Genomic DNA, 25,143 nt, shown 5'->3' with positions numbered 1-25,143 from the left:
GATTCAGAAGGATGTAGGTTGCAGTAGGTACTGGGAGATGAAGGAGCTTGCACAGGATAGATTAGCATGGAGAGCTGCATCAAACCAGTCTCAGGACTGAGTACCACAACAACAACAACAACAACAACACTCGTGGGTCCAATAACCTGTTCACCCCGGAAGCAACAAACTTATGCAATTCTGAAAAACATTGAGCAACATGATTGTGAACAGGTTATTTAAGATAGATATATATTATTGAAAGAAGAAATCTTCAAAAAGGAAAATATTGAGTTCAGATTAGAAAGATTAGTTGCAGCATGTGTCATTCGGGTTGGAAATGATGAAAAGACTGAACATTCACAGATGTGTAGGTGAGGAAAAATATTTCTGTTGCAGCTAATATACACTAGATATTAATGTCCACAGTCGTAGCCAGAGATCTGAAAGTGTTAAGCATAGCAGTTATTGTCAATTTTCTTTATATGACTTAAATGACAAAAGGGAGAGACGTTTTCTACTACAGATATAATAGCCAGAGTATTCTCTTCTAGTGACTTACACATTCACATTTATAGTATTAGATAAACAGTGACAACTCACAAGGAATCGATTATGACTCTGAGGCCTAACAAGAAATATGCATAAATAACCTCTTCAGTGGTGAAATTGTGTCGGTAAGCACATAGGTGCAGAAATAAGTCTTCAGCTAGACAAATGTTAACATAAATATCAAATTAGCAAAATATTACTAGGTGCTTGTATTCACCTTTTGGCATGAAATGCTTGAATACAACATACAAGGAAGAATACACTCGCATGAGTAAGAAAAGTAGCTAATATAATGCTAATTTAGATTTTTCCATACCATGTATGTAGTTTTAAGTATACCCATTTCTCAAATACAGAGGGTCTGTAAAAGTGTATCCCTGTAGGATAGTCCATTGTTTTCTTAACAGATCTTGGGGTGCATTTTGCAGCATATGAAAGTCCAGAAATGAATGAAGTAAGGTTGTCATTTGAGCAACGCAAGGCCATATTGAAGTCGTATTGGACGTATGAAAACATGATGAAGGAACAACAACAACAGCATAATGTTTACAAAACTCAGCTACTGAACAATGATTTATCATATTCGGGAGAAATTTGAAGTCGATGTTACTGTGTAAGATGTACGTAAGGAAAGGTCTGGCAGACCAAAAACATCAAGCCCAGCTTCCAGTGCTGCAATGTTGCTGCATTTTACTAGTCCATCTCAAAAATCTGTGAAGCAGGTTGCATATGAAAGCGGGTTAAGCTGATCAAGTATGTGATGAATTCTGAAGGCTGCATAGTGGAAAGTGTACATTCCAAGATCTCTGCACGCTGTGAATAAGGATGAGCCAGATCGAGAGATGTAGTACTGCAAGTGGTTTGAAGGCAAGCTTCATGAGGATGAATGGTTTGCAGGGATGATTATTTGGTCTGATGAGGTGCAATTCAAACTGCTCGGCAACAACTGCATGTACTGGTGTCCTAAAAATCCTCAAGTTCATGTGGAGAAACACATTAATCTCTGTTGGTGTGGTCTGTCATCACGCGGTTTGGTGGCCCATTCTTCTTTGAAAGTACCATAACTTGTGAGGTGTATTCTCGTATGCTGCAGTCATAGATTTTATTTGGCACCTGAGAGGTATTTGGAGCTATACTGAACAAGCTACAAGACACCGTCAAGGTGTCCCGTGCGGCTATCACACTGGCAGCTGTAGTTCGGTCAACAGTTCAGCATCATCAACATTGGTTGGGGGTACTTTGAACATATAAAATAGCCTTCCCTCCCCCCATGCAAGATTTTTAATAGTATGTCGTATGTTCCCTTAATATGGACTATTAAAGAGTGTCTACATTTTTCTGGACCCCTCTATATGTACACCAACTAGCTGGTGCAAGGTACATCAAAAGTTGTGCAGCACAGTCTGTTCCTTAAGAGAGAAAAATCTATGTCATTGAATAAAGTCCCAAAATCAAGCATTTAGAACAAATATATATTTCAAATACAACTGTCATATGTGTTATAAACTGAAATGTGGCTCTAAACTTTACAAATCTCTTACTTATGCTGTAATAATGTCGATAAAGAACAAAACAGTACTGGAGTATTCGCACAAGGATCATTCAGTAAGTAATACAACACTTTCTTCCTCAAAGCAGGCCGATTTAAATACTTCTCATTGTTCCCCAATTCTTTGGCTATGAAACCATATTTTTCAGCATACCCCCTTAATGTGAGAGCCTGTATGCTGTCGTGATACCATTTTATAGATCTGTTTCTCAGCCAAGCTCTTGGTGCATTAATAAGTTCCTCTTCATTGCTGTAGTGCTGCCCGCAGAGTCCATCAGTGGGCCAGTGTGATGGAAGTTAGAACATGACCAGATCTGGGCTGTAGGATGGATGAGGAAGAATAGTCCTCCAAAATTTTGGGATCTCTTCTCAGGTGCACAGACTTGTGTGTTGCCTTGTGTTATGTCGGAGAAGTGTGTTCACTTTTTTTGTGGCCATGAACGTGCTGTAATTGTTTCTTCAGTTTCCTAAGATTCTCACAATAGAGTCTGGAGTAGAGCTTCCTAAGAAATCTCACAGTACAGCCTGGAGTTCATCATTTGATCGTGAGGGAGGACATAAAACAGAACAACCCCTTCAGAGTCCCAGTAACTGTAGCCATGACTTTACCAGCTGAGGGTATGCTTTTAAACTTCTTTGAAGTGGATGTTGTGTGGTGCCACACTTAAGGACTGTTGTTTTGCTTCAGGTTCAAAGTAGTGAATCCATGTTTCATCATATGTGTCAATATGATAAATTGTTACCCTAAGCCTCATAACGAGCAAGCAGTTTGGCACAAATGTTCCTTCTTTCCCCCCTATGCTATTCATTTAGGCCTCAAAAAGCCCAGTGGGCAGTGTTTCAGTATTGACTTGCTTGATTGTTGTTCATTGATCACCTTGCACATTGCAACATTACAGGCTTCACAGCTCTGTGCAGCTACCCTGGGTGCGGGTGAACAGACAGATTTTCTTCTCTTTGTTCTGTTAACAAGAGATGCTTCGCTCAGTGACTTAGCATGCTTTAATCTGCTGCCTTATCTCCTAAGACATTCTGTAAATGCCTATAAGCATTTCTTGGTGATCTGTTTTTCTGCTGTAAGAAATTCAGTAACTCCTCTTTGGTTGGAATGCATCTCAGTTGTAGGTGCCGTTTTGTAGACTGGTTGTAGTAATACTATCTACAGGAAGTTACTGGAAATATGAGATGATATAGAAATGTTAAAGGATGTCACAAACAAAATTACAATTTTTGAATCAAAATTGAATGAGGAAAAACCGTCTCACAGATTTATAGTTAAATGATGCCCTTGGGACTGTAACGTCCTTGGGCTGGGCAGCATCACATGAGGTAGGTTTCAGTCTACATTAAACCTTTTTACACTCACAATACCCGAGCATTCTGGTGGTTAATAAAATTACAACTGCAAATGAAGTGACATATATAGGTTTGTGAGTTTTGTTGTAATGATGTAAATACATGCTTTGTCCAATAATACTTGCTCTTTCTCTTTTTCATCGTTGCCATTGTCAGCTGCAGCTTGATTCTGAGTATGCATAACTTCTTCCTGCATAGAGTGAGCACTTTAACTCAGCATATAAGTGTGTTCCAATGACTAGCATGAAACATGTGTCCACCCACATTGCACTGAATGGTAGGAGGAAGGTGGGTTTGTAATTGACAGAGCTTTGTTGCTTGTCAATTGGCCTCTTTATGTTTGTGGTGTTCTTCTTCAAACAAATGGACAGGAGTGGATGTAGTGTTTCTTCACAGTAAGCAGTCCACAGCACAGTCTTTTTATCTTTGTATATTTACACCAGTTGTTTTCATTATGTGTTTCAGCTAGTCCTTAAAACCCTTCGGAGGGACTCCAAGAGGTCTACTATCAGAGCAGAGTTCACCATAAAAGATTTGGCAGGAAAGCATAGTATCACTCGTGCAACAATCAAGCATCTCAGTTGATGAGCAGTAATGCTGTTTAGATGCACTTTCTCTAGAACTACAGTGTTGGTTACAGTCCTCCCACTTAATGTTCAAGATGTATCTTTTTGTTGGTTAAAGTGCTCATAAACTTCATGGTGTCACGGTGATAATGTCCAAGCTACACAGCTACACAGGAGTCTCGAAAATGGCAACAGGTCTTTACAACATGAGTTTGGTATGTAACTTTAAGTATTTATTCATGAAGACTCTGTGCATTGCAACAGAGGGAGCAAATGCAAAGGTGATTTTGGTAGGAATGTATGTGTGGTGGAATTTCACTGCTGGCGCAGTATAAGAATGTTGACAATGAGTGATGGTAACTTTTGGCATTTCTATGTCTACATCTACATCCATACTCCGCAAGCCACCTGACGGTGTGTGGCGCAGGATACCTTGAGTACCTCTATCGGTTCTCCCTTCTATTCCAGTCTCGTATTGCCTATTGAAAGAAGGATTTTCGGTAAGCCACTGTGTGGGCTCTAATCTCTCTGATTTTATCCTCATGGTCTCTTCGTGAGAGTAGGAAGAAGCAATATACTGTTTGACTCCTCGGTGAAGGTATGTTCTCGAAACTTCAACAAAAGCCCATACCGAGCTACTGAGCGTCTCTCCTGCAGTCTTCCACTGGAGTTTATCTATCATCTCCGTAACGCTTTTGCGATTACTAAATGATCCTGTAACGAAGCGTTGGATCTTCTCCGTCTCTTCTATCAACCCTATCTGGTACGGATCCCATACTGGTGAGCAGTATTCAAGCAGTGGGCAAACAAGCGTACTGTAACCTACTTCCTTTGTTTTTGGATTGCATTTCCTTAGGATTCCTTAGGATTTTTCCAATGAATCTCAGTCTGGCATCTGCTTTACTGACGATCAACTTTATATGATCATTCCATTTTAAATCACTCCTAATGCGTAATCCCAGATAATTTATGGAATTAACTGCTTCCAGCTGCTGACTTGCTATATTGTAGCTAAATGATAAGGGATCTTTCTTTCTATGTATCCGCAGCACATTACACTTATCTACATTGAGATTCAATTGCCATTCCCTACGCCATGCGTCAATTCGCTGCAGATCTTCCTGCATTTCAGTACAATTTTCCATTGTTACAACCTCTCGATATACCACAGCATCATCCGCAAAATGCCTCAGTCAACTTCCGATGTGACCCACACGGTCATTTATGTATATTGTGAATAGCAACGGTCCTACAACACTCCCCTGCGGCACACCTGAAATCACTCTTACTTCAGAAGACTTCTCTCCATTGAGAATGATATGCTGTGTTCTGTTATCTAGGAACTCTTCAATCCATTCACACAATTGGTCTGATAGTCCATATGCTCTTACTTTGTTCATTAAATGACTGTGGGGGACTGTATCGAGCGCTTTGCGGAAGTCAAGAAACGCGGCATCTACCTGGGAACCCGTGTCTATGGCCCTCTGAGTTTCGTGGACGAATAGCGTGAGCTGGGTTTCACATGATCGTCTTTTACGAAACCCATGCTGATTAGCAAGGAAGCTTGTTTTCCGATGATGTAGTGGCTTGCCAGAGATGTGCGGTCTGATTTTTGATGGTTGTCATTCCTCTGGCCTCTGTGAATGCTGCTGTTCTTCCCAGTTGGACGTGGAGGTCTGGTGTTGGACTGTGCTTTGGTCAGTCTGCCTGGAACTCACAATCATTAGCTTCTGGTGCCACAGCAAATATGGTGTTTCATGTATTTGACACCTACACCGTCGTTACAACAACGGTTCTCTCTTCTTCTGTTCCACTGCATATAGTTGGCTCTCAGAGCTGTCAAACTCCACCTGCCCCCTTGATGGTGGGGTGGGGGGGGGGGGGCACTTCCCTCCCTGTTGCTCCTGCACAACCTACTTCAGGAGCAACACTCCCCTTCCCCTCCCCTCACCCACCCTCCCCCAACCACCAGGGATGTCCGTCCCCACTTCTCACCCAGAGAAGTGTAAGTTTTCTTCAGCTCCTCTCACCAGGAAGGAATCCCTTGGGTCACTCCCTTCCCAGGTTCTTACCAGTGGAAAAGCTGACATCCACCAGTGGCTGAAGCAACCACAGGTAGCTTGTTGATGGGCTTCTCAGTCCCCGAGACTGAATTAGTGAAGCCCTCCCAGCCGGACAAACCTAAGCAGTACTCTACATCTACATCTACATGACTACTCTGCAATTCACATTTAAGTGCTTGGCAGAGGGTCCATCGAACCACATTCATACTATCTCTCTACTATTCCACTCCCGAACAGCGAGCGGGAAAAACGAACACCTAAACCTTTCTGTTCGAGCTCTGATTTCTCTTATTTTATTTTGATGATCATTCCTACCTATGTAGGTTGGGCTCAACAAAATATTTTCGCATTCGGAAGAGAAAGTTGGTGACTGAAATTTCGTAAAAAGGTCTCGCCGCGACGAAAAACGTCTATGCTGTAATGACTTCCATCCCAACTCGTGTATCATATCTGCCACACTCTCTCCCCTATAACGCGATAATACAAAACGAGCTGCCCTTTTTTGCACCCTTTCGATGTCCACCGTCAATCCCACCTGGTAAGGATCCCACACCGCGCAGCAATATTCTAACAGAGGACGAACGAGTGTAGTGTAAGCTGTCTCTTTAGTGGACTTGTTGCATCTTCTAAGTGTCCTGCCAATGAAACGCAACCTTTGGCTCGCCTTCCCGACAATATTATCTATGTGGTCCTTCCAACTGAAGTTGTTCGTAATTTTTTACTGAGAGAAACCTAAAAAGATAAAGACACCCAAGAACTAAGGCACTGCAGTGCCACCCACACCACCACTACCTACAAGCTCCGTGTCTGAGGATGAGGTGGAGATTCTGGTCCGCCGAGGCCCTAGATCTCAGTGGGCCCTCAGATAGAATGGATGTCGATTGCACAGGTACTCATCTGGTGGCAGCAGGTGACCCTGAGGTGTAGGTTGCCTCATTGAGTGTTTCATGCCATCCCACTATTACAATCACGTAATCCTCCAGGGGAATTGCGGCGGTGTTTTCCACCACCTGGTTGAGCTACAGCAACTGTTAAGCTTTACACCTGCTTTCTGCGTTGCCCTTCAGGAAACCTCAACCTGTGCCTCTTAAATACGGGAACCCCCACACATTTCAGTGTGACACATGGTACATATTCGGCCATTGATCTCTCGGTTTGCAGTCCTGGCCTTCTCCCATCTATCCACTGGAGAGCACGTAATGACCTGTGTGGTAGTGACCACTACCCCATCTTCTGTCACTCCCCCGGTGTCATACTAACAGACGTCTACTCAGATGGCTTTAAACAAGGCAGGCTGGGAACCCTTCACCTCTGCTGTCACTGCTGAATCTTTCCCACGTGGTGCCATTGATGTTGTCGTTGAGCAGGTCACTACGACAATTGTTTCTACAGTGGAAAACGCGATCCCTCATTACTTAGCGTGCCCCTGGCGAAAGACAGTCCCTTGGTGGTCATCGAAGTCGCTGGGGCAATTAAAGAGTGTCAGCAAGCTTGACAGCGATATAAGTGGCACCCTTCTGTAGATCACCTAATAGCCTTCAAGCAGCTCCATCCCCACGTTCGCCAGCTTATAAAACGATGGAAACAGGAGTGTTGGGAGAGGTACGTGTCGATCATTGGGTGCCATATGTCACCTTCCCAAGTCTGGACAGAGATCAGACGTCTTTTTGGGTACCAGACCACAACAAGTGTCCCTGGCATCAACATCAATGGCATGTTATCTACTGACGCAAACACAATTGCCGAGCACTTTTTTGAGCACTATGCTCAAGCCCCTGCCTCGGACAACCACCCCCCTGCCTTTCGCACTCTCAAATGTTGAATGGAAAGGAAAGTTCTCTTGTTCACTACACACCACATGAACCCTATAATGCCCCATTTACAGAGTGGGAGCTCCTCAGCACCCTTGCACATTACCCCAACACAGCCCCTGGTCCAGATTGGATCCACAGTCAGATAATTAAACATCTCTCATCTGACTACAAACGACATCTCGTCATCTTCTACCAGATCTGGTGCGATGGTGCCTTTCCGTAGCAATAACAGGAGAACACCATCATTCCAGTGCTCAAACCCAGTCAAAACGTGCTTGATGTGCATAGCTACTGGCCCATCAGCCTCACCAACTTTCTTTGTAAGCTGCTGGAATGTATGGTGTCTCTTCAGTTGGGTTCGGCCCTGGAGTCACATGGCCTACTGGCTCCATGTCAGGGCCATCCGAACAGCCTTTTCCAGACGCCAACATCTGTTTGCCATCTTTTTTTTACTTACGTAAAGCATACGAAATGACCTGGCAACGTCATGGCCTTGCCACATTGCACGAGTGGAGTCTCTGGGTTCCAGAACTTCCTGTCACTCTATACTTTCCGTGTCCAAGTCGGTGCCTCCCATAGTTTCCCCCGTATTCAGGAGAATAGCAATCCACAGGGCTCCGTATTGAGTGTCTCTATTTTTAGTGGCTATTAATGGTCTAACAGCAGCTGAGGGCCATCGGTCTCACCTTCTCTGTATGCGGATGACTTCTGCATTTCGTACTGCTCCTCCCGTATTGGTGTTGGTGAGTGGCACCTACAGGGAGACTCCCAATTGACTTGGCTACCTCACTTTCATCAGCTTAAGCATGAGTGCTGGCAGCAACTAAATGCCCTCTGCTGCCTGAGCAACACCAACTGGGATGCAGATCACTCTATGCTGCTGCAGCTCTACAGAGCCCTTGTGCAATCCCGAATTGACTATGGGAGTCTGGTTTATGGTTTGGTGGCACCCTCAGTGTTGCATTTACTTGACCCAATGAACCACTGTGGCATTTGCCTATCGACGGGAGCTTTTAGAATGAGTCCGGTGACCAATGACCTAGTGGAAGCCGAAGTCCCTCCATTGAAGGTTAGGCATGCACAACTGCTCGCCAGTTACGTTGCACACATTCGTAATTCTCCTGTCCATCCGAATTACTGTCTCCTTTTCCCAACCACAGCAGTTCATCTCCCACATTGGCGGCCCAGGTCAGGGCTTAAGATCGCGGTTCATGTCCAGTCCCTTCTGTCTAAACTGGAGTCCTTCCTGTTACCACCTCTCCTCGAGGACCATTCACGAACACCTCCACGGTGTACAACTAGGTCACAGATTCTTCTGGACCTTTTGCATGGCCCTAAGGACTCATTTAACCCTGCAGCTCTCCACTATAACTTCTTCTCGATTCTTGACATGTACTGGGGCCATGAAGTGGTTTAGAGCGAGGGCTCAATGGCTGATGGTCATGTAGGCTTTGCGTATGTTCGTGGAGAACATATTGAACAGCACTCCTTGCCAGATGGCTGCAGTGTTTTCACTGCAGAGCTGGCGGCCATATCTCGTGCTCTTCATCACATCCACTCATGCCCTGGCAAGTCATTTCTCCTGTGTACTGACTCCGTGAGCAGCCTACAAGCTCTCGACCAGTGTTACCCTCGCCATCCTTTGGTAGTGTCCGTTCAGGAGTCCATCTATGCCCTGGAATGGTCCCGTCATTCAGTGGTGTTTGTGTGGACCCCAGGACATGTTGGAATCCCAGGCTATGAACTTACCAACAGGTTGGCCAAACAGGCTACGCAGAAACCGCTTCTGGAGATGGGCATCTACGAAACCTGTGTTCTGTCTTATACTGCAGGGTTTTTTGGCTTTGGGAGACGGAATGGATAACAGTACGCACAACAAACTGCATGTCATTAAGGATACTACAGTTGTGTGGAAGTCTTCCATGCGGTCCTCTTGCAGGGAATCGGTTGTCCTCTCCCAGGTCCACATTGGCCATACGTGGCTAACGCATGGTTACCACTTCCATTGCGAGGACCCACCTCGATGTCACTGTGGCTGACAAATGACGGCCGTCCACCTCTTGCTGGACTACCCACTTTTAGCCACTCTGTGGTGGACTTTTAACTTTTCCAGCACCATACTTTTGGCATTTGTTCGACAATACCTCAACAGCAGCTTCAGTTTTTCATTTTATGCATGAAGGTGGGTTTTATCATTTGATCTAAGTTTTAGCGCATGTTCTTTGCCCCTCTGTGTCCTTCACTCTAGTGCTTTTAGGGTGGAGGTTTTAATGTGGTGCAGAGTGGCTGGCTTCTCCTTTTTATTCTCATGGTCAGCCAGCCACGGTAATCTGCTCTCTTGTTTTTATCTCTTCTACATTTTTCCTGCGTGTCTGTGGTTTTCATGTCCGATTTTGTCCATTTTAGTGTTTGTTGCCCTTCTGTCATTCTTGTGGTTTTCTCCTTTCTTCCAGTTGTGTTTTGTATGTCCCAGTTATTTTACTCCCACCCTTGTGGAAATATTTTAATAGGAACGAGGGACTGATTTCCTAGCAGTTTGGTCCCTCTCCTCCGTCTTTTCAACCAGCCAACCAACCAATCTAGTCTTTTTATTTGTATTAAAAACAGTCTTGGCTTTCAACTTATTCTTTTATTAGCAATGAATTTCACCTTTGTGAGGCATCTGCAGATTATCTACAAGGATTACAAAATAAGTAAAAATTAGTGTATGGTCCTCGCATACTTGATTGTAAATGTGGATAGGGAATTGTTACTAATCTTAAAGTTTATCTTTTAAAGCATTTTAAAAACCATAAAAGCATTTAAAAAACCATAAAATGGCTCTGTGATAGACTGAAGGATGTGACAGATCAGATGAAACCACACAGATCTCTTTCTTTTTCCAACATAAAAAAAAACCATAAAATGGCTCTGTGGTAGATTGAAACACATGTCAAAAGAGATGACTCCATAGAGACCTAGTAAAAAACTAATATAAAATTGTGTAACTGCGGGACAGAACATTTACAAGGTAATCAATTTGAATGAGACATTTCTTAATACAGTTACTCCAGCATGCCAGAGTGGTGCAGTGGTAGGACCACACTCACATGGAAGTGTACACATTTAAACATAATACATAGTGCTGCCACCATAACTTCATGGCAGGACCATCAAACAGGCAAACATGTGAGCAGTGGAATGAGGCTTCCATAGATTGTCTGCAGAGGACGCACATAGGTGGCGGTCAAAGCAGTTACGTGACAGTTTATATATTTAATGCCTACAGAAAAGATCTAAAAATAGTTGATTCACTATAATGAGATTATAGAACACAGTTATTTTACAGGTTTATTTTGTCATATCTGATGTAACTATTTTATCTGCTTGGCATCATTTAAAGGTTCTTTTATGGGTAACTGTATTCTGATTGATGGTAACCACTTAACTTCATTGTAGTGTATCAACCATTTTTAGACATTTCCTGCAAGCATTAAATATATAGACAGTCACATAACTGCCTCGAGTGCCACCTAAGTGCGTCCTCTGCAGACACTGTACATAAGCCTCATTCCATTGCTCACCTGTTTGCCCACTTGACGCTCGTGCCGTGAAGTTACAGTGGCAGTACTGTGTCTTATATTTAAATATGTACACTTCTACATGAGTGTGGTTCTACCATTGTGATGGCAGTTCGAACCTGCATCTGGCAATCCTGATTTATGTTTTCCATCTTCTTCCTCTTAGGTAGTTCTACAGCCCTTGGTGAGCCTCGACTTCTTCAATGATCTTCCTCCACATTTCTCAGTTATTTGCTGCTCTTTTCCAACCCCGGACTCCCATACTGGTGAGATCAACTACTACGTCATCAGACTATCTTCTTTTAGGTCTCTCTTTTCGCCTCTCTGAATCAATCACACCTTCTCATAATTCTCTGTGGAATTCTATCCTCTACCATTCTCTCCACATGTCCTAGCCGTCATATTCACAGAGATTTCACAAATTTTACTATGTTCCTACCTTGTATTAAAACCTGTAATTTAGCATTGTAGTGTATTCTCCAGCCTTCTTTCTCTCTTATTGGTCCATAGATTTTGCACAGTATTTTCCGCTCAAAGGTTCTTAGTGCATTTTTGTCATGTTCTGTCAACGTCCATACCTGTGACCTGTATGTGATAGCTGGGTGGACTGGGGAGCTATATATTAGCAATTTTGTTTTTCTAGTAACAAGGCTATTTCTGAAAAGTTGCATATTATTTGCAAAGTAATCTCCATTTCCTGCTTGTATTCTTTCCCTTATGGTCTTCCCAATACTCTTATAATATGTTATTAGGGCTTCCAAGTAGTTAAAAGGGGGCACTCCTTTGAAGCTTTTCTTATTGATGTTTAGGTCTTTAGGGGTTCTTCTGGCCTTGGATTGAGACATTACCATAAATTTTGTCTTGTTTTCATTTACTATGGAGGCAATTTTTAAGGCTTCTGTTTCTGTTGCCTGGTATGTTTCTTGGAGTGTACTGATATTTCTTCATGTTACGACAATGTCATCAGCATATGCACATATCTGGCTAGTTTTCATAAATATGGTGCCTCTTTTGTTGATTTTATTTACTGAACTTAAGTTTTCCGTGATTTCCTTAAATCAAGTAAGACAAACGCTTGGATGGTTCCTTCGAAAGGGCACAGCTGCTGTCATTTTCCATCCTTCCATAATCTGAGCTTGTGCTCTGTCTCTAATGACCTCACTGTCGAAGGGACATTAAACACTAATCTCCTCCTTCTGTTATTGTACCATTCTGACATGCTGAAATAACTGTGTTAAGGTGTATCTTGTTCATTTGATTACCTATGAAGTAATCTATCCCGCAGTTACACAATGTTATATTAGTTGTTTTTGACTAGACATTTGTGGATTCAGCTCTTCTGATGCATGTGTCAATCTACACAGAGCATTTTATTGTTTTTTAAAATGTTGTAAAAAGGAAAAGGTCTCTGTGGGTTCAGCTGATGTGTGACATGCTACGGTCTAACACAGAGCCATTTTATGATTTTTAAAATGTTTTAAAAGGAAAATTTTAAGATCAGTTACAATTCCTGATTCACATTCAGCACTGTGCAAGCTAGGACCATACTCTAATTTTTGCTTATTTTGTTATCCTTACAGATAATCTGGGGATGCCCCAAGAAGGCAAAACACGTTGTAATGAAAGAATAAGTTGCAACCAAGACTGTTTTTAATTCAAATATTCTGTATAAGTTGGGGATACTAGATGGCCTAATGGAGTGCAAAAAAATGTAGTCTTTTTTTAGTTATCACAGAAGGCTGACATTTGTCATTAACACTGACGTTATGATGTTTTAAAGATTTCAGTACCAGCACTCAAACATCAATATTTCAACTCTGGGCACTGATGTTTTGTAAATATTGATGATCACCAAACATCTCTTGTGTCTACCATGAGAGACATAAACTGGCCACAAGTGCTCATTGTAGCAGCCTAATATCCAGACCCTGCTCTGAGATTGGTAATTTGCCATTTTCCATCTGGTGGCAACTACAGGGCAGCTGCTGAAGGTGTGTCAGCCTTAAAGGTTCATGTCAGATCCACTATCATCAAAATTCTAGCAACTTAGTTCCCACTGTTGTAAATGACATGTGCTAAGCTTTCATAATAGATTAAGACCTTCGTGATATGTGTGATCATAGACATAACGGCTCTCGGTATGGGACAGATTCCAGCGCATGCCTGGATGTCGGTCAGACCAGTTTTCCCAGCAGCTGCATCACTTGCTCGAAGGAACAATCAGCTCCTCATCCTGTATTACATCAACCAAGATTTAAAAACTTTCTGTTTTGTAGCTATTTATGTGCTATTAGTCAAATTCATGATCCCTATATTTTTTTAAGATTTTTGCTTTTTATATAATGTATTTTGATAATTTTTTTGTTGTGACAGTGCCACGACATTTAACAGTGCCGCCATGACAGTACGTGCAAACGGCGATAGAGGCGCTCCGCGACTCGGCTGAGTGCCGGAGTGCCGGAGTGCCTACGAACGGCGCTGGCCGCATGTCACAGCACGGCAGTCGAATAAGAGATACTGAGTTGTTATCATGTAACCAGCTATTGTTTCTAAGTGAGTGTGTTTGAATATCCACGCAATTATTGGTGATTAAAGGTTATAACACTTTTTGGCGACGAAGTCTGATATTTTCACTGCGTTGTGGATTTGTGTGTTCGTGATGGGGCAGACAGAGAACAGCTTATGCAAGCGCTCATTGAACAACAAACACAGCTGACGGCTGCTATTCAGGCGTTGTCGACGTCGCTTACTCATCATCTGTGTTCCTCTTCTCCGCCTCCATTCCCTCCTTACAACGAGGCCGCTGAAGACTGGGAGGATTATGAGAAGCGTTTGCGGCAACACTTCTTGGCTTTCGTCGTTGTTGACACTCCTATGTGTAAGTCGTTATTTCTATCTTGGATTTCCCCACGGATCTATCAGCTGCTATCTCAGTTAGCCCCTCTGCGGGAATCTGCCTCCCTGTCCTTCCAAGAAATGTGTGACTTATTGTCTAACTATTACCAGAAAAACACCCACGTCGTTGCCGCCCACGTAGCATTCTACCGGTGTCGTAAACAGCCCCATCAATCTTACTGGGTTTGGGCAGCGGAACTACACGGTCTGAGTAGGAAATGTCAGTTTGTCACGGACACTCATCATGAGTCTTATGCTGATTCAATGGTTAGGGATGCTATTCTACAGCTTGCTCCTGATAAAGAAGTTTGGCAATGTGCCCTACAACTGCCAAACCCATTGTTGTCGGACGTTCTAAGCATCGCTCAATCCTTTGAAGTGTCTCACGCTGCCGGTGCGCAAATAGACGCGTGGTGTGATGTAGGCACTGTACAGTCAACTTCAACACAGACAATTTGCCTGTTTCACAGGAGACCGAAGATGTGGCGGCGGTTCACTCACGTAAACAACGTCGCGTTGGGCTGCAATGCTCGCAGCGAAAACAGCAACCACAGAAGTAGGTTAGTTCCGCCCTTCCTTCTTGTCCATGTTGTTTTGTACAGCATGACAGGGCCGCGTGTCCAAAACGTTGGGCCATGTGTAATTCATGTAGGAAAAAAGGCCACATTGCTTCTGTGTGTCAGTCCCCTAAAGTTCCTGTCGACGAGGACGAGGCATCGGGCGTGGATGTTAACTGTGTGCTTTCTCAAACAAATAAGTTGTTTGTTACTGTTCGTGTTCTGGATAAAGACATTCACATGCAAGTGGACACTGGCTCTGCAGTAACTCTCATTAATTCTCGCACGTATTTGGAGTTGGGCTCCCCTCCCTTGTCTCCAGTTACGCGAAATCTGAGAACTTATAATAAACAGAAAATTCCTATATTGGCCAGTTTGATGCTTCCATTGCCTACAAGTCACGTTTTATGTGGTGGATCATGCGGGCACTGAAAACCTGTTCGGTTAAGATGCTTTCCAGTTGTTCGGGTTCTCCATTGACGATGATGTGCACCTCATATCTGCGGATATTTTGTATCAACAGCTGGATGGATTGTGCTCTGAATTTTCATCCGTACTCTCTGCTGGTCTGGGTCGTGCCAAGGACTTTGAAGCCCACATTACTCTTAAACCTACAGCTCGCCCTAAGTTTTTCTGGGCACGCCCTATTCCGGTGGCGTTGCGTGCACCTGTCAAGGCTGAGATAGACAGATTAACAGCTTCAAGGATTCTCCTTCCTGTTACCTCCAGCGAATGGGCATCACCAATCATGGTGGTTTCTAAACTAAACAGGAGTCTGCAATTGTGTGGTGATTTTAAAGCCACTGTCAACACTCAGAGCCTCATTGACACTTATCCTCTTCCCCGTCTTGAGGTGTTATTTACCAAGGTCGCTGGGGGCCAGTTCTTTTCCAAACTTGACTTATCGAAGGCATACCATCAGTTGCCGTTGGATGCTTCCTCCAAGGAATTTCTCGTCATCAACACTCCTTGTGGGTTGTATCAGTACCAGCGGTTACCATTTCACGTTGCTAGTGCGCCAGCCATTTTTCAGCGGTTTTTGGAACAGCTCACGGCTTCCGTTCCCGCCTGCATAAACAATCTGGATGACTTTGTTGTTACGGGGGCCTCCACTGAGGAGCACCTTCGCAATTTGCGTTCACTGTTTCGGGTTTTGCATTCGGCTGGGTTGAGGTGCAATCTGGACAAGTCACAGTTTTTCCAATCCTCCATTGTGTATCTTGGTTTTCACTTGTCCCGTGAGGGTATACGTCCTCTACGTCAGCACGTTGCGACCATTAACGCTCTACCCCGGCCGTCTACAGTCAAAGAACTTCAGGCGTTTCTAGGCAAGATTGCTTATTATCACAAATTCATTCCATCCGCAGCGGCGGTAGCTCATCCTCTGCATCAGCTGTTACGCAAAAAACGTCCCTTTCTGTTGGTCCGACGAGTGTGAGCAGGCTTTTGTCCACCTGAAGGCTCATTTGCAGTCGGCATCTTGTCTTGCCACATTCCGTCCGGGTCAGCACTTGGTTCTGGTGACTGACGCATCACAGTATGGCCTAGGGGCTGTTCTCGCCCATCGGTATGAGGATGGGTCGGAACGACCCATCGCCTCTGCTTCCAAGACCCTCAACAATGCGCAACGGTGTTACTCTCAAATCGAAAAGGAGGCTTTCGCTATCATTTATGTTCTAAAATAGTTCAGCTTTTTTTGTATGGTTTTAAGTTTCACCTCATCACCGACCACAAGCCGCTGGTCTCTCTATTTAGCCCATCGGCGTCGCTTCCGGATAAGGCAGCTCACCGCCTGCAGCAGCATTGTGCCTTATACTTGTCTCGTTTTCACTATGAGATTCACTATCGCCCTACGGCCCAGCACGCCAACGCTGACACATTGTCGCGATTGCCGATGGGCCCCAACCCGGTTTTCGATCGTGATGAACTACTCTGTTTCCACATTGACGAGGAAGAACGTCGTGGGATCGAGGGTTTTCCACTTACAGGATCGAAGGTCGCGTCGGCTCCTGCGCGGGACCCGGTCGTGCGTCAGGTGATCGATTTTGTTCAACAAGGTTGGCCGGACAGAACCAAGGGGCCGGGCATCGGATCCCCTTCGCAACTACCATGCCTTGCACCTTCGTCTGTCTGTTCGTGATGGTGTTGTTCTTCTGGCCATGGATGGCGCATCTCAACGGGTCATGGTGCCAGCCTCTCTTCGCAAAGATGTTCTCAAATTGTTGCATGAAGGCCATTGGGGGATTTCTCGGACTAAGTCCCTGGCCCGCAGGCACGTTTATTGGCCCGGTATTGATTCGGACATCGCCCACATGGTTGCTGCGTCTGGTCAGTGTGCCCAACAACTGGCTGCACCTCGTACAATGCTCTCTCCGTGGCCTAATCCGGTGCAGCCATGGGAACGGGTGCATGCTGACTTTGCTGGCCCCTTCCTCGGTACTTATTGGCTACTGTTGATTGACGCCTTCTCGAAGTTTCCGTTTGTTGTTCGATGTCCGTCGCCCACCACTGCGGCGACGACGCCGGCTTTGTCCAAAATCTTTGCGCTAGAAGGTCTTCCATCCACGATCATCACGGACAGTGGCCCTCAGTTCACTTCGCAGGCCTTCTGTGATTTTTGTACTGGGCAAGGGATTCATCATGTTACAGCACCGCCCTTCCAACCGCAATCAAATGGGGAGGTTGAGCGCCTTGTCCGCACTGTCAAAAGCCAGATGAAAAAATTCCTTAGTGATTTTTCCACAGATGACACTCTGCTGCAATTTCTGAGTTCTTATCGCTTCACCCCCCTGGGTGATCGCAGCCCTGCCGAACAATTGCATGGCCGCCAACCGCGCACTCTACTGCACCTACTTCACCCTGTCAGGCCTTGTGCTGTGTCCCCTAGTGCGGGAAAATACTCGGTGGGCGCCGACGTGTGGGCACGAGGCTATGGATCTCGCCCTTAATGGATTCCAGGGGTGGTCAAGGCTCTTCGCGGCCGCCGGCTTTGTGAAATACGTACGGACGACGGCACGGTTGTTCGCCATTACGACCAGATGCGCCCACGAGTGGTGGCCATGCCGGTGCCACTGCCCCTTCCTTCGCCTCCACCAGCCCGAGAAGCTAGTCCTGTCGCTGCTGCCGACCTGCCGTGCGTGTTGATGCAGCCGACGTCGCTGCCGCTTCCGAGTACGCCGGGACCGGCCCCATTCGCGACGCTGCCTTCTCCGGGACCCATCTCGCTGGAGCACACCCCCAGGTCCACGACACGTATGGATGATGCTCCGCAGTTTTCACCCATCATCTCATCCAGGATACACGTTCCACGCACGAGCTTCTGTCCTGGACATTTTCGACCATACTCTCATGTCTCTCCGCGGGATCTTCTCGGGGCTTCACAAGAGGCCATGGATGTCTCCGCACTGTCCAAATCTCCAAGGAAGTGAGTGTTTTTTTTGTTTTTTTTTTTTTCAAGGGGGAAAAGTGTTGTGACAGTGCCACGACATTTAACAGTGCCGCGACGACAGTACGTGCAAACGGCAATAGAAGCGCTCCACAACTCGGCTGAGTGCGGGAGCGCCACCTAGCTATGAACGGTGCCGGCCGCATGTCACGGCACGGCAGTCGAATAAGAGATACTGAGTTGTTATCATGTAACCAGCTATTGTTTCTAAGTGAGTATGTTTGAATATCCACACAATTATTGGTGATTCAAGGTTATAACTTTTTTTTTTTTTAGTTCAGAAACTTTGTGAATGGCACTAATGAGTCCCAGTCATCCACTATTAGCTCAAATAGTAATGTACAATGCCAAACTGTCAACTTATAAAGAGAGTAGAAAGTTGGGGGACTCTGCACCATGTATGATACAATGAAAAGACTATCGCCTACATACTTGCATTTAGTTAACCTCACTTACTTTTTTTTCATCAGTCTTCTGGCTGGCCAGCTGCTTTGATACAGCCCGCCATGAATTCTTCTCCTGTGCCAACCTCTTTATCTCAGAGTGGCAATTGCAACCTACATTCTCAATTATTTGTTGGATGTATTCTAGTATCTGTTTTCCTCTACAGTTTTTTCCCCTCTACAGCTCCCTCTAGTACCATATAAGTTAATTCCTGATACATTAACAGATGTCCTATTATCATGTCCTTTCTTCTTGTCGGTGTTTTCCATATATTCCCTTTCTCATCAATTCTGTGGAGAACCTTCTCATTCCTTACCTTATCACTCTACCTAATTGTCAACATTCTTCTGTGGCATCACATTTCAGTTACTTAGATTCATTTCTCTTCCAGTTTTCCCACAGTCCATGTCCCACTATCATACAGTGCTGTGCTGCTCCAAACATACATTCTCAGAAACTTCTTTATCGAATTAAGGCATATGTTTGATACTAGCAGACTTCTCTTAGCCAGGAATGCCCTTTTTGCCAGTGGTAGTCTACTTTTTATGTCCTCCTTGCTCTGTTCATCACGGGTTATTCTGCTGCCTAGGTAGCAGAATTCCTTAATTTCATCTACTTCATGATTCCGCATTCTTACGTTAAGTTTCTTACTGCTCTCATTTCTGCTACTTATCATTGCTTTCGTGTTTCTTCAATTTACTCTCAGTCCATATTCTGTACTCTTTAGACTGTTCATTCCATTTAGCACATCTAGTAATTCTTCTTCACTTTCATTCAGGATAGCAGTGTCATCAGCGAATCTTACTATTGATATCCTGTCACCCTGAATTTTATTTCCTCTCTTGAAACTTATATTTTATTTTTGTCAATGCTTCTTCAATGTATGGATTGAATAATAGAAGCAAAGGACTACATCCCTGTCTAACATTCTGTTTAATCTGAGTATTTCTTTCTTTGTCTTCCACTCTTCATGTTTCCTCTCGGTTCTTGTATATACTGCATATTACCCATCTTTCTCTATGGTGTACCCCCATTTTTCTTAGAATTGTGGACACCTTGCACCATTTGACCCTGTTGAAAGCTTTTTCCAGGTTGACATGTGCTATGAACACACCTTGATTTTCCTTCAGTACTGCTTCCATTATCAACCACAATATCACAACTACCTCGCTAGTGCCTTTACCTTTCCTAAAACCAGACTTATAACCGATTCTCAATTTTCTTTCCATTTTCCATCATATTACTCTTGTCAGAAACTTGGATGCATGAGCTGTTAAGCTGATTGTGCGGTATTTCTCACGCTTGCTATCTTCAGAATTGTGTGGCTGATGTTTTTCTGAAAGTTTGATGATATATTGCCAGTCTCATACATTCTACACACTTTACCCAATGATTTTAGAAATTCTGATGGAATGTTATCTATCCCTTCTGTCTTATTTGATCTGAAGTCATTCATACAAATCTCTCTTAAATTCTGATTCTAATATTTGATCCCCTATCTCTTCTGTCGACTCTTGTTTCTTCCCCTCAGGGGATCTGGGCATTAGTGACCACTGTATGGCACAGTAGTGGAATGTTTTGTGTATCAGGGACATGAGATCTTGGCTTGACTGCCCTCATCTTCAGGATGGTAAAAGTCTCTCTAAAAAATCCCTCAACCTCAAGGTGTGCTGCGCACCAATGAGATGCATGGCTGTTGAGGTGGAGCAGTTGTTAGTGGCAATCTCTGGGGAAACTGCCAAACCTCAGTTGTATAAAGCTTAGCCAGGCACGTGGGGCTCTGTCTAAGGTGGGAAATTATTTCCCTAGCTGTTCGCGGGACACAGGTGGAACCCTTGAAATTTTCTTCCCCTTCCAGTGGAAATGGTGGGTCACTGATAGGTTTCAACACCCAATCGAATGAGAAATCTCATACAGCCAGTCTTCCAGACTTGGGGATTACACAGAGCCTTTCATCTATAGTAACGGAGCACATGTCGGTGGCCAGAATGTGCTCTTATGGCTAAACAGAAAGAGGATAACACTGTGATAGTTTCACCTTTCTACATACAAAAAGGATTAGAGGACATCACTGGAACTTTAAAATCTGTCAAGCACCTGTGAAACAGGACACTGTTGGTAGAAATCTCTAATTCCCAACAAGTGAAGAACATCCAGAAAGCTCAGTGCCTTGGAAAATATGCAATAGAAACTGAACTGCATAACACCTTCAACTACAGCAACATGCAGGGACCTGGTTGACATTCCCCAAGAAGAACAGAAAACTGAGTCGTCCCAGGAAGCAAAACATAATAAAAAACATGGAATGTGATCTAGTGAAACAGAAACATATATACTGACTTTCAGCAGCACAAAATTTCCAGAGCACGTTAAGGCCAGTTTCCTTCACCTCAATGAGCAACCTTACTTTCCCAACCCAATTCAATGTTTTACATGCCAGTGCTTTGAGCAAATCACCTCAGGTTGCAAGGGAAAAGGCACTTGAGGCAAATGTGCTAAGGCCGCCCATGAAGGTGTTGGTTGTTCATATCCTCCAATGTGTGTAAACTGCTCTGGGAATTACCATGTCCAGAGTAGGTACTGCAGCTACATCGATGGGAAAAGATCCTCCTTACTTGTCTTCACGCAGTTCACAGCGCTTGACATATGGCTTCAGGCTATGGTGAGAGGACACTCCAAAATGAGGTGCTTGTGGTGTACTGGCTCACCCACGTTTCTTGTAAGCGGCCAGCCTGTCACATCTCCCTGTGCCCTTCTTTTAGGTCATCTGTCATTTTATTACTGTTTTAATCTCAGGTATAGCACCTTTCACCCTTTCTCCATTGTTTTAAGGCATGTGAGATGGAGTGACTGTGTAGTCAATGCAAGTGAGGTGGGAGTGAGTGCATGAGTGTCATTTTATAGGTGTCCCCCTCACATTGGCTGAAAATACAGTATAGGGATTCTAAACAAAACTGAACCTTTTACAATTGCCAGTAGTTTTTGTAGAGGTAACAGATCTTGTGTAGGCTGCTGAATCCCTCTAAATGACTCAAATTTTAAAGAGAGAACTGAGTTCAATTGTTTGAATGAGGAAGGTAATTTTGAAAGTTATGAAGTAGATCTAATTGATTTAAATACTGTAATTGTATCTCTGTACAGAATTCCTGGAAGTGCTGTAACATCAGTCTTTTTATCCTAATTTCAATGTTTTATAGAAAGACAGAATGAAAAAAATCTAATTGCAGCAGACTTTAATATAAATGTATTAAATAATAATAATAATGACACAGTAAATTTTTGTGACTTGATTCAGAAATATGCTTTTAATTTAAATTTCACTGAGTGTACTAGAAGAAATAGCCGTCAGAAACATGTACTGAGAATATTCTAACAAATTATCAGTCTGAGGATGGAAGTATTCTCTGTTTTACTTAGGCATATCAGATCATTCAGCACTGCTCATAGAGCTGTTTCATAGATGTTTTCAACAAAACTTTTCCCCCCTCAAGCCTGGTGACAAAGAGTGGCCAACAAAATAAATTGGATTACACCAGGAATAAAAGTTTCTCTTGCCAGGAAACCACAGCTTCACAATGAGTTCAGACATAACAAAAATACTGACTTTGTGCAGTGTGTAAAGAGATATAAGAATGCATTCAAAAAAGTTGTACATACAGCGAAGAAATTGGCCAACAACGTGTATATTAGTAAACATAAAAATAAATCAAATCTGAATTGGTTGTAAAGAACAAGTGCCAAGAAATTTTCCAAATTAAAAATGATATAATTATAGATACTTTCCAAATGTCAAACTGTTTCAGTGATTTTTACATAAATGTGGAAAATCAGGAGGAGATACCACAGCCCACCAGGACAAGGTAGATGTCAACTTTGTAAATATAAAACAAACTGAAAGCCTTAAAACATTCAAAAGAGTTATACCAAAAGATGTAGAAGATACTATATTGTTGTTAAAAAACAAGAAATGAGCTGAGTGGGATGAAATTCCTATCACTGTAGTCAAGGCTGTTTATAACATCATTTCTCATCCATTTGCTAAAACTATTAATCTGTCATTTGAGAAAGTATATTTCTCAGATGTGTTAAAATATGCTGAAATAAGATCATTGTTCAAGAAAGGCTCGCCAGATGATATGGGAAATTGCTGACATATTTCCCTGCTGCCAGTGTTTGCTAAGGTGATAGAAAAGATTGTTGCCAAACATCTTGAAAACTTTCTTATAGAAAGCGGTATTATAGTTAAAAATTAATATGGATTTCAAAAGGGGAAAAATACAATAAATGCTACCAGGGAATTACTGAAAAGATGAGCTGTGCTTTAGACAAGGGTAAAAAGGTCACAGGTATTTTTTGTGATTTGACCAAAGCTTTTGACTCTGTCACTCACTTACTACTTCTACACAAGTTAGAGAGATATGGGATTGTGGACAGGACATTACAGTGGTTCAAATCTTATTTGTCTGAAAGAAAGCAGAGTTATTCTAAATTCAAATGAAAAAAAAAAAATCATTCTCGCATTGGAAAAATATTTGTACAGGTGTCCCGCAGGGCTCATTTTAGGGCCTCATCTTTTTCTGCTGTACGTAAATGATTTACCTTTAAGCATTGATGTTCACTCTGTTTTATTCACAGTTGACACCTTGGTTTTAATTGAAAATGACAATTAGAACAAATTCATGATACTGTGGAAAATATAAAGGGAAACCTAGAATTATGTTTTCAGCAAAAGGGATTAATATTTAATGTCGCAAAAGCACAATTAGTGCAGTTCAGTGCCTCCCACAAAAATAACCCACGGGGATCGGGAAATGATAAAAGCAAGATGTGTAAAATTTCTAGGTCTAGCTTATGCGATGAATGTCTTATGTAATTCCACCCTTATTGACACCAGGAAGGTATTCTACCACAGCTACTTTGAAACTAGAATCCCTGCAGAATAATTTTGTGGGGGAAACTCAACGAACAGCCGAGATAACTTACATTTTGAAACAGAATCATAAGAAACATGTCTTTAGTCCAAAAAAGAATATCATGTTGCCCATTATTTAAAAAAATTAAAATACTAACCTTTGCTCTTCCATACATCTATGAAATTTTTATTTTGTATATAAAAATCAAAACTCGCTTGACTATTTTCATTTCGACCACAATTACAGTATTCGTCACAGACACAGTTTGAAACTTCCCTCTCATAATTTAAAACTTTACACGCAAACACCATTGTACATGGGATTAAAAACTTCTTCTTCTTCCTTAGCGTTTGTCTCTTGCTGGCAGGGTCCACTGTTTTGGCTTGTTGTTGTCACTTCTTGCGATCTTCCCCCCTGTGGGTTCGGGGGTAAGAATAGGCCCACGGTATTCCTGCCTGTCGTAAGAGGCGACTAAAAGGAGTCTCAAACGTTTTGGCCTTGTGAGATGGTCCCCTAACGGGTTTGACCTCCATCCTTCTAAATTTTCCGAAGAGCGAGCCGATTGGGGAAGGGCGCCTTACAAGGAGCGATGTGTCCATCAAGCATTACCATCTCTAGCCAGGTTTGTCGTCATCGCTTAGCAGTCCCGCTCACCTACCATCTCTTGGGCGTGGATTTGTTCTTGGGTGCGGACTCTTGCAGTCTGCTATGCTGTGCCGCTTTATGCGCCAATGACGATATTGGACTACATCACCTGAAATCCAGTACGGTAGCCAGTCCGTTGTGGTGGGGCCGCCATGTACCCTGTTGGTTGTAGCCCCCTGACTACACAGGGATCGCTCTGCTGATGCCAGCGCCGTTAACTCCCCACGTATGCCAAGGAGTAGATGCCTATCTCCTTGGGGCATTGGGACTCCCGGCAATGGCCATCCTGCCAGGTGGTCGTTGCTGAGGCTGGGTGGCGCCCGTGGGGAGGGCCCTTGGTCGGAGTAGGTGGCATCAGGGCGGATGACCCGCAATGAAGTGTGGTACATCATCTCTTGCTGGTGGCCAGCCGCCAGCAGTCTCTAAGCGTTCCAGGGCTCAATACAACGCAACTACATATGACCCCAAATCGTTCTCCTCCCTGGCTACACCATGGGAGGAACGAAAGACTAAGGATGCCAGCGAACCATACTCGCCCCGCTACCTGGTGTGTACGAGAGCTGATGGTGAATCCTTTACATCCATGAAGCCTCAGTTCTTCGTCGAGCACTTAGAGGACGAGTTCGGGGAGGTGGAGGGCTTGTCCAAAATGCGCTCGGGCTCGGTTTTGATCAAATCGGCGTCCTCCGCCCAGTCCCGCCGGTTACTCGATTGTAACAAGCTGGGGGATGTTCCGGTTACAATCACGCCCCATAAGAGTCTTAATATGGTCCAGGGCATAATATTCCATCGGGACCTTCTATTG

The 25,143-nt window shown here is 43.7% G+C and overlaps 1 protein-coding gene across 3 annotated transcripts in view; it reads left to right on the top strand.

The window, feature by feature from the left end:
• LOC126334537 (DNA repair protein XRCC3-like) overlaps window positions 1-25,143 on the top strand; it is an 86,587-nt gene that overhangs the window by 4,329 nt on the left and 57,115 nt on the right. The window contains exon 1 of one of the 3 annotated variants that reach the window (XM_049996895.1): window positions 18,448-18,547. The exons of the other annotated variants lie outside the window; for them this stretch is intronic. Coding sequence (XP_049852852.1) covers window positions 18,463-18,547 — 85 coding nt within the window. The 5' untranslated portion in view covers window positions 18,448-18,462. Of the gene's footprint in view, window positions 1-18,447; window positions 18,548-25,143 lie in introns of those variants that run through there. 3 annotated transcript variants of the gene reach the window in all.

This window comes from Schistocerca gregaria, chromosome 2 (assembly GCF_023897955.1).
Source record: "Schistocerca gregaria isolate iqSchGreg1 chromosome 2, iqSchGreg1.2, whole genome shotgun sequence".
Classification (NCBI taxonomy): domain Eukaryota; kingdom Metazoa; phylum Arthropoda; class Insecta; order Orthoptera; family Acrididae; genus Schistocerca; species Schistocerca gregaria.
This window is presented reverse-complemented; position numbering and strand designations above follow the sequence as displayed.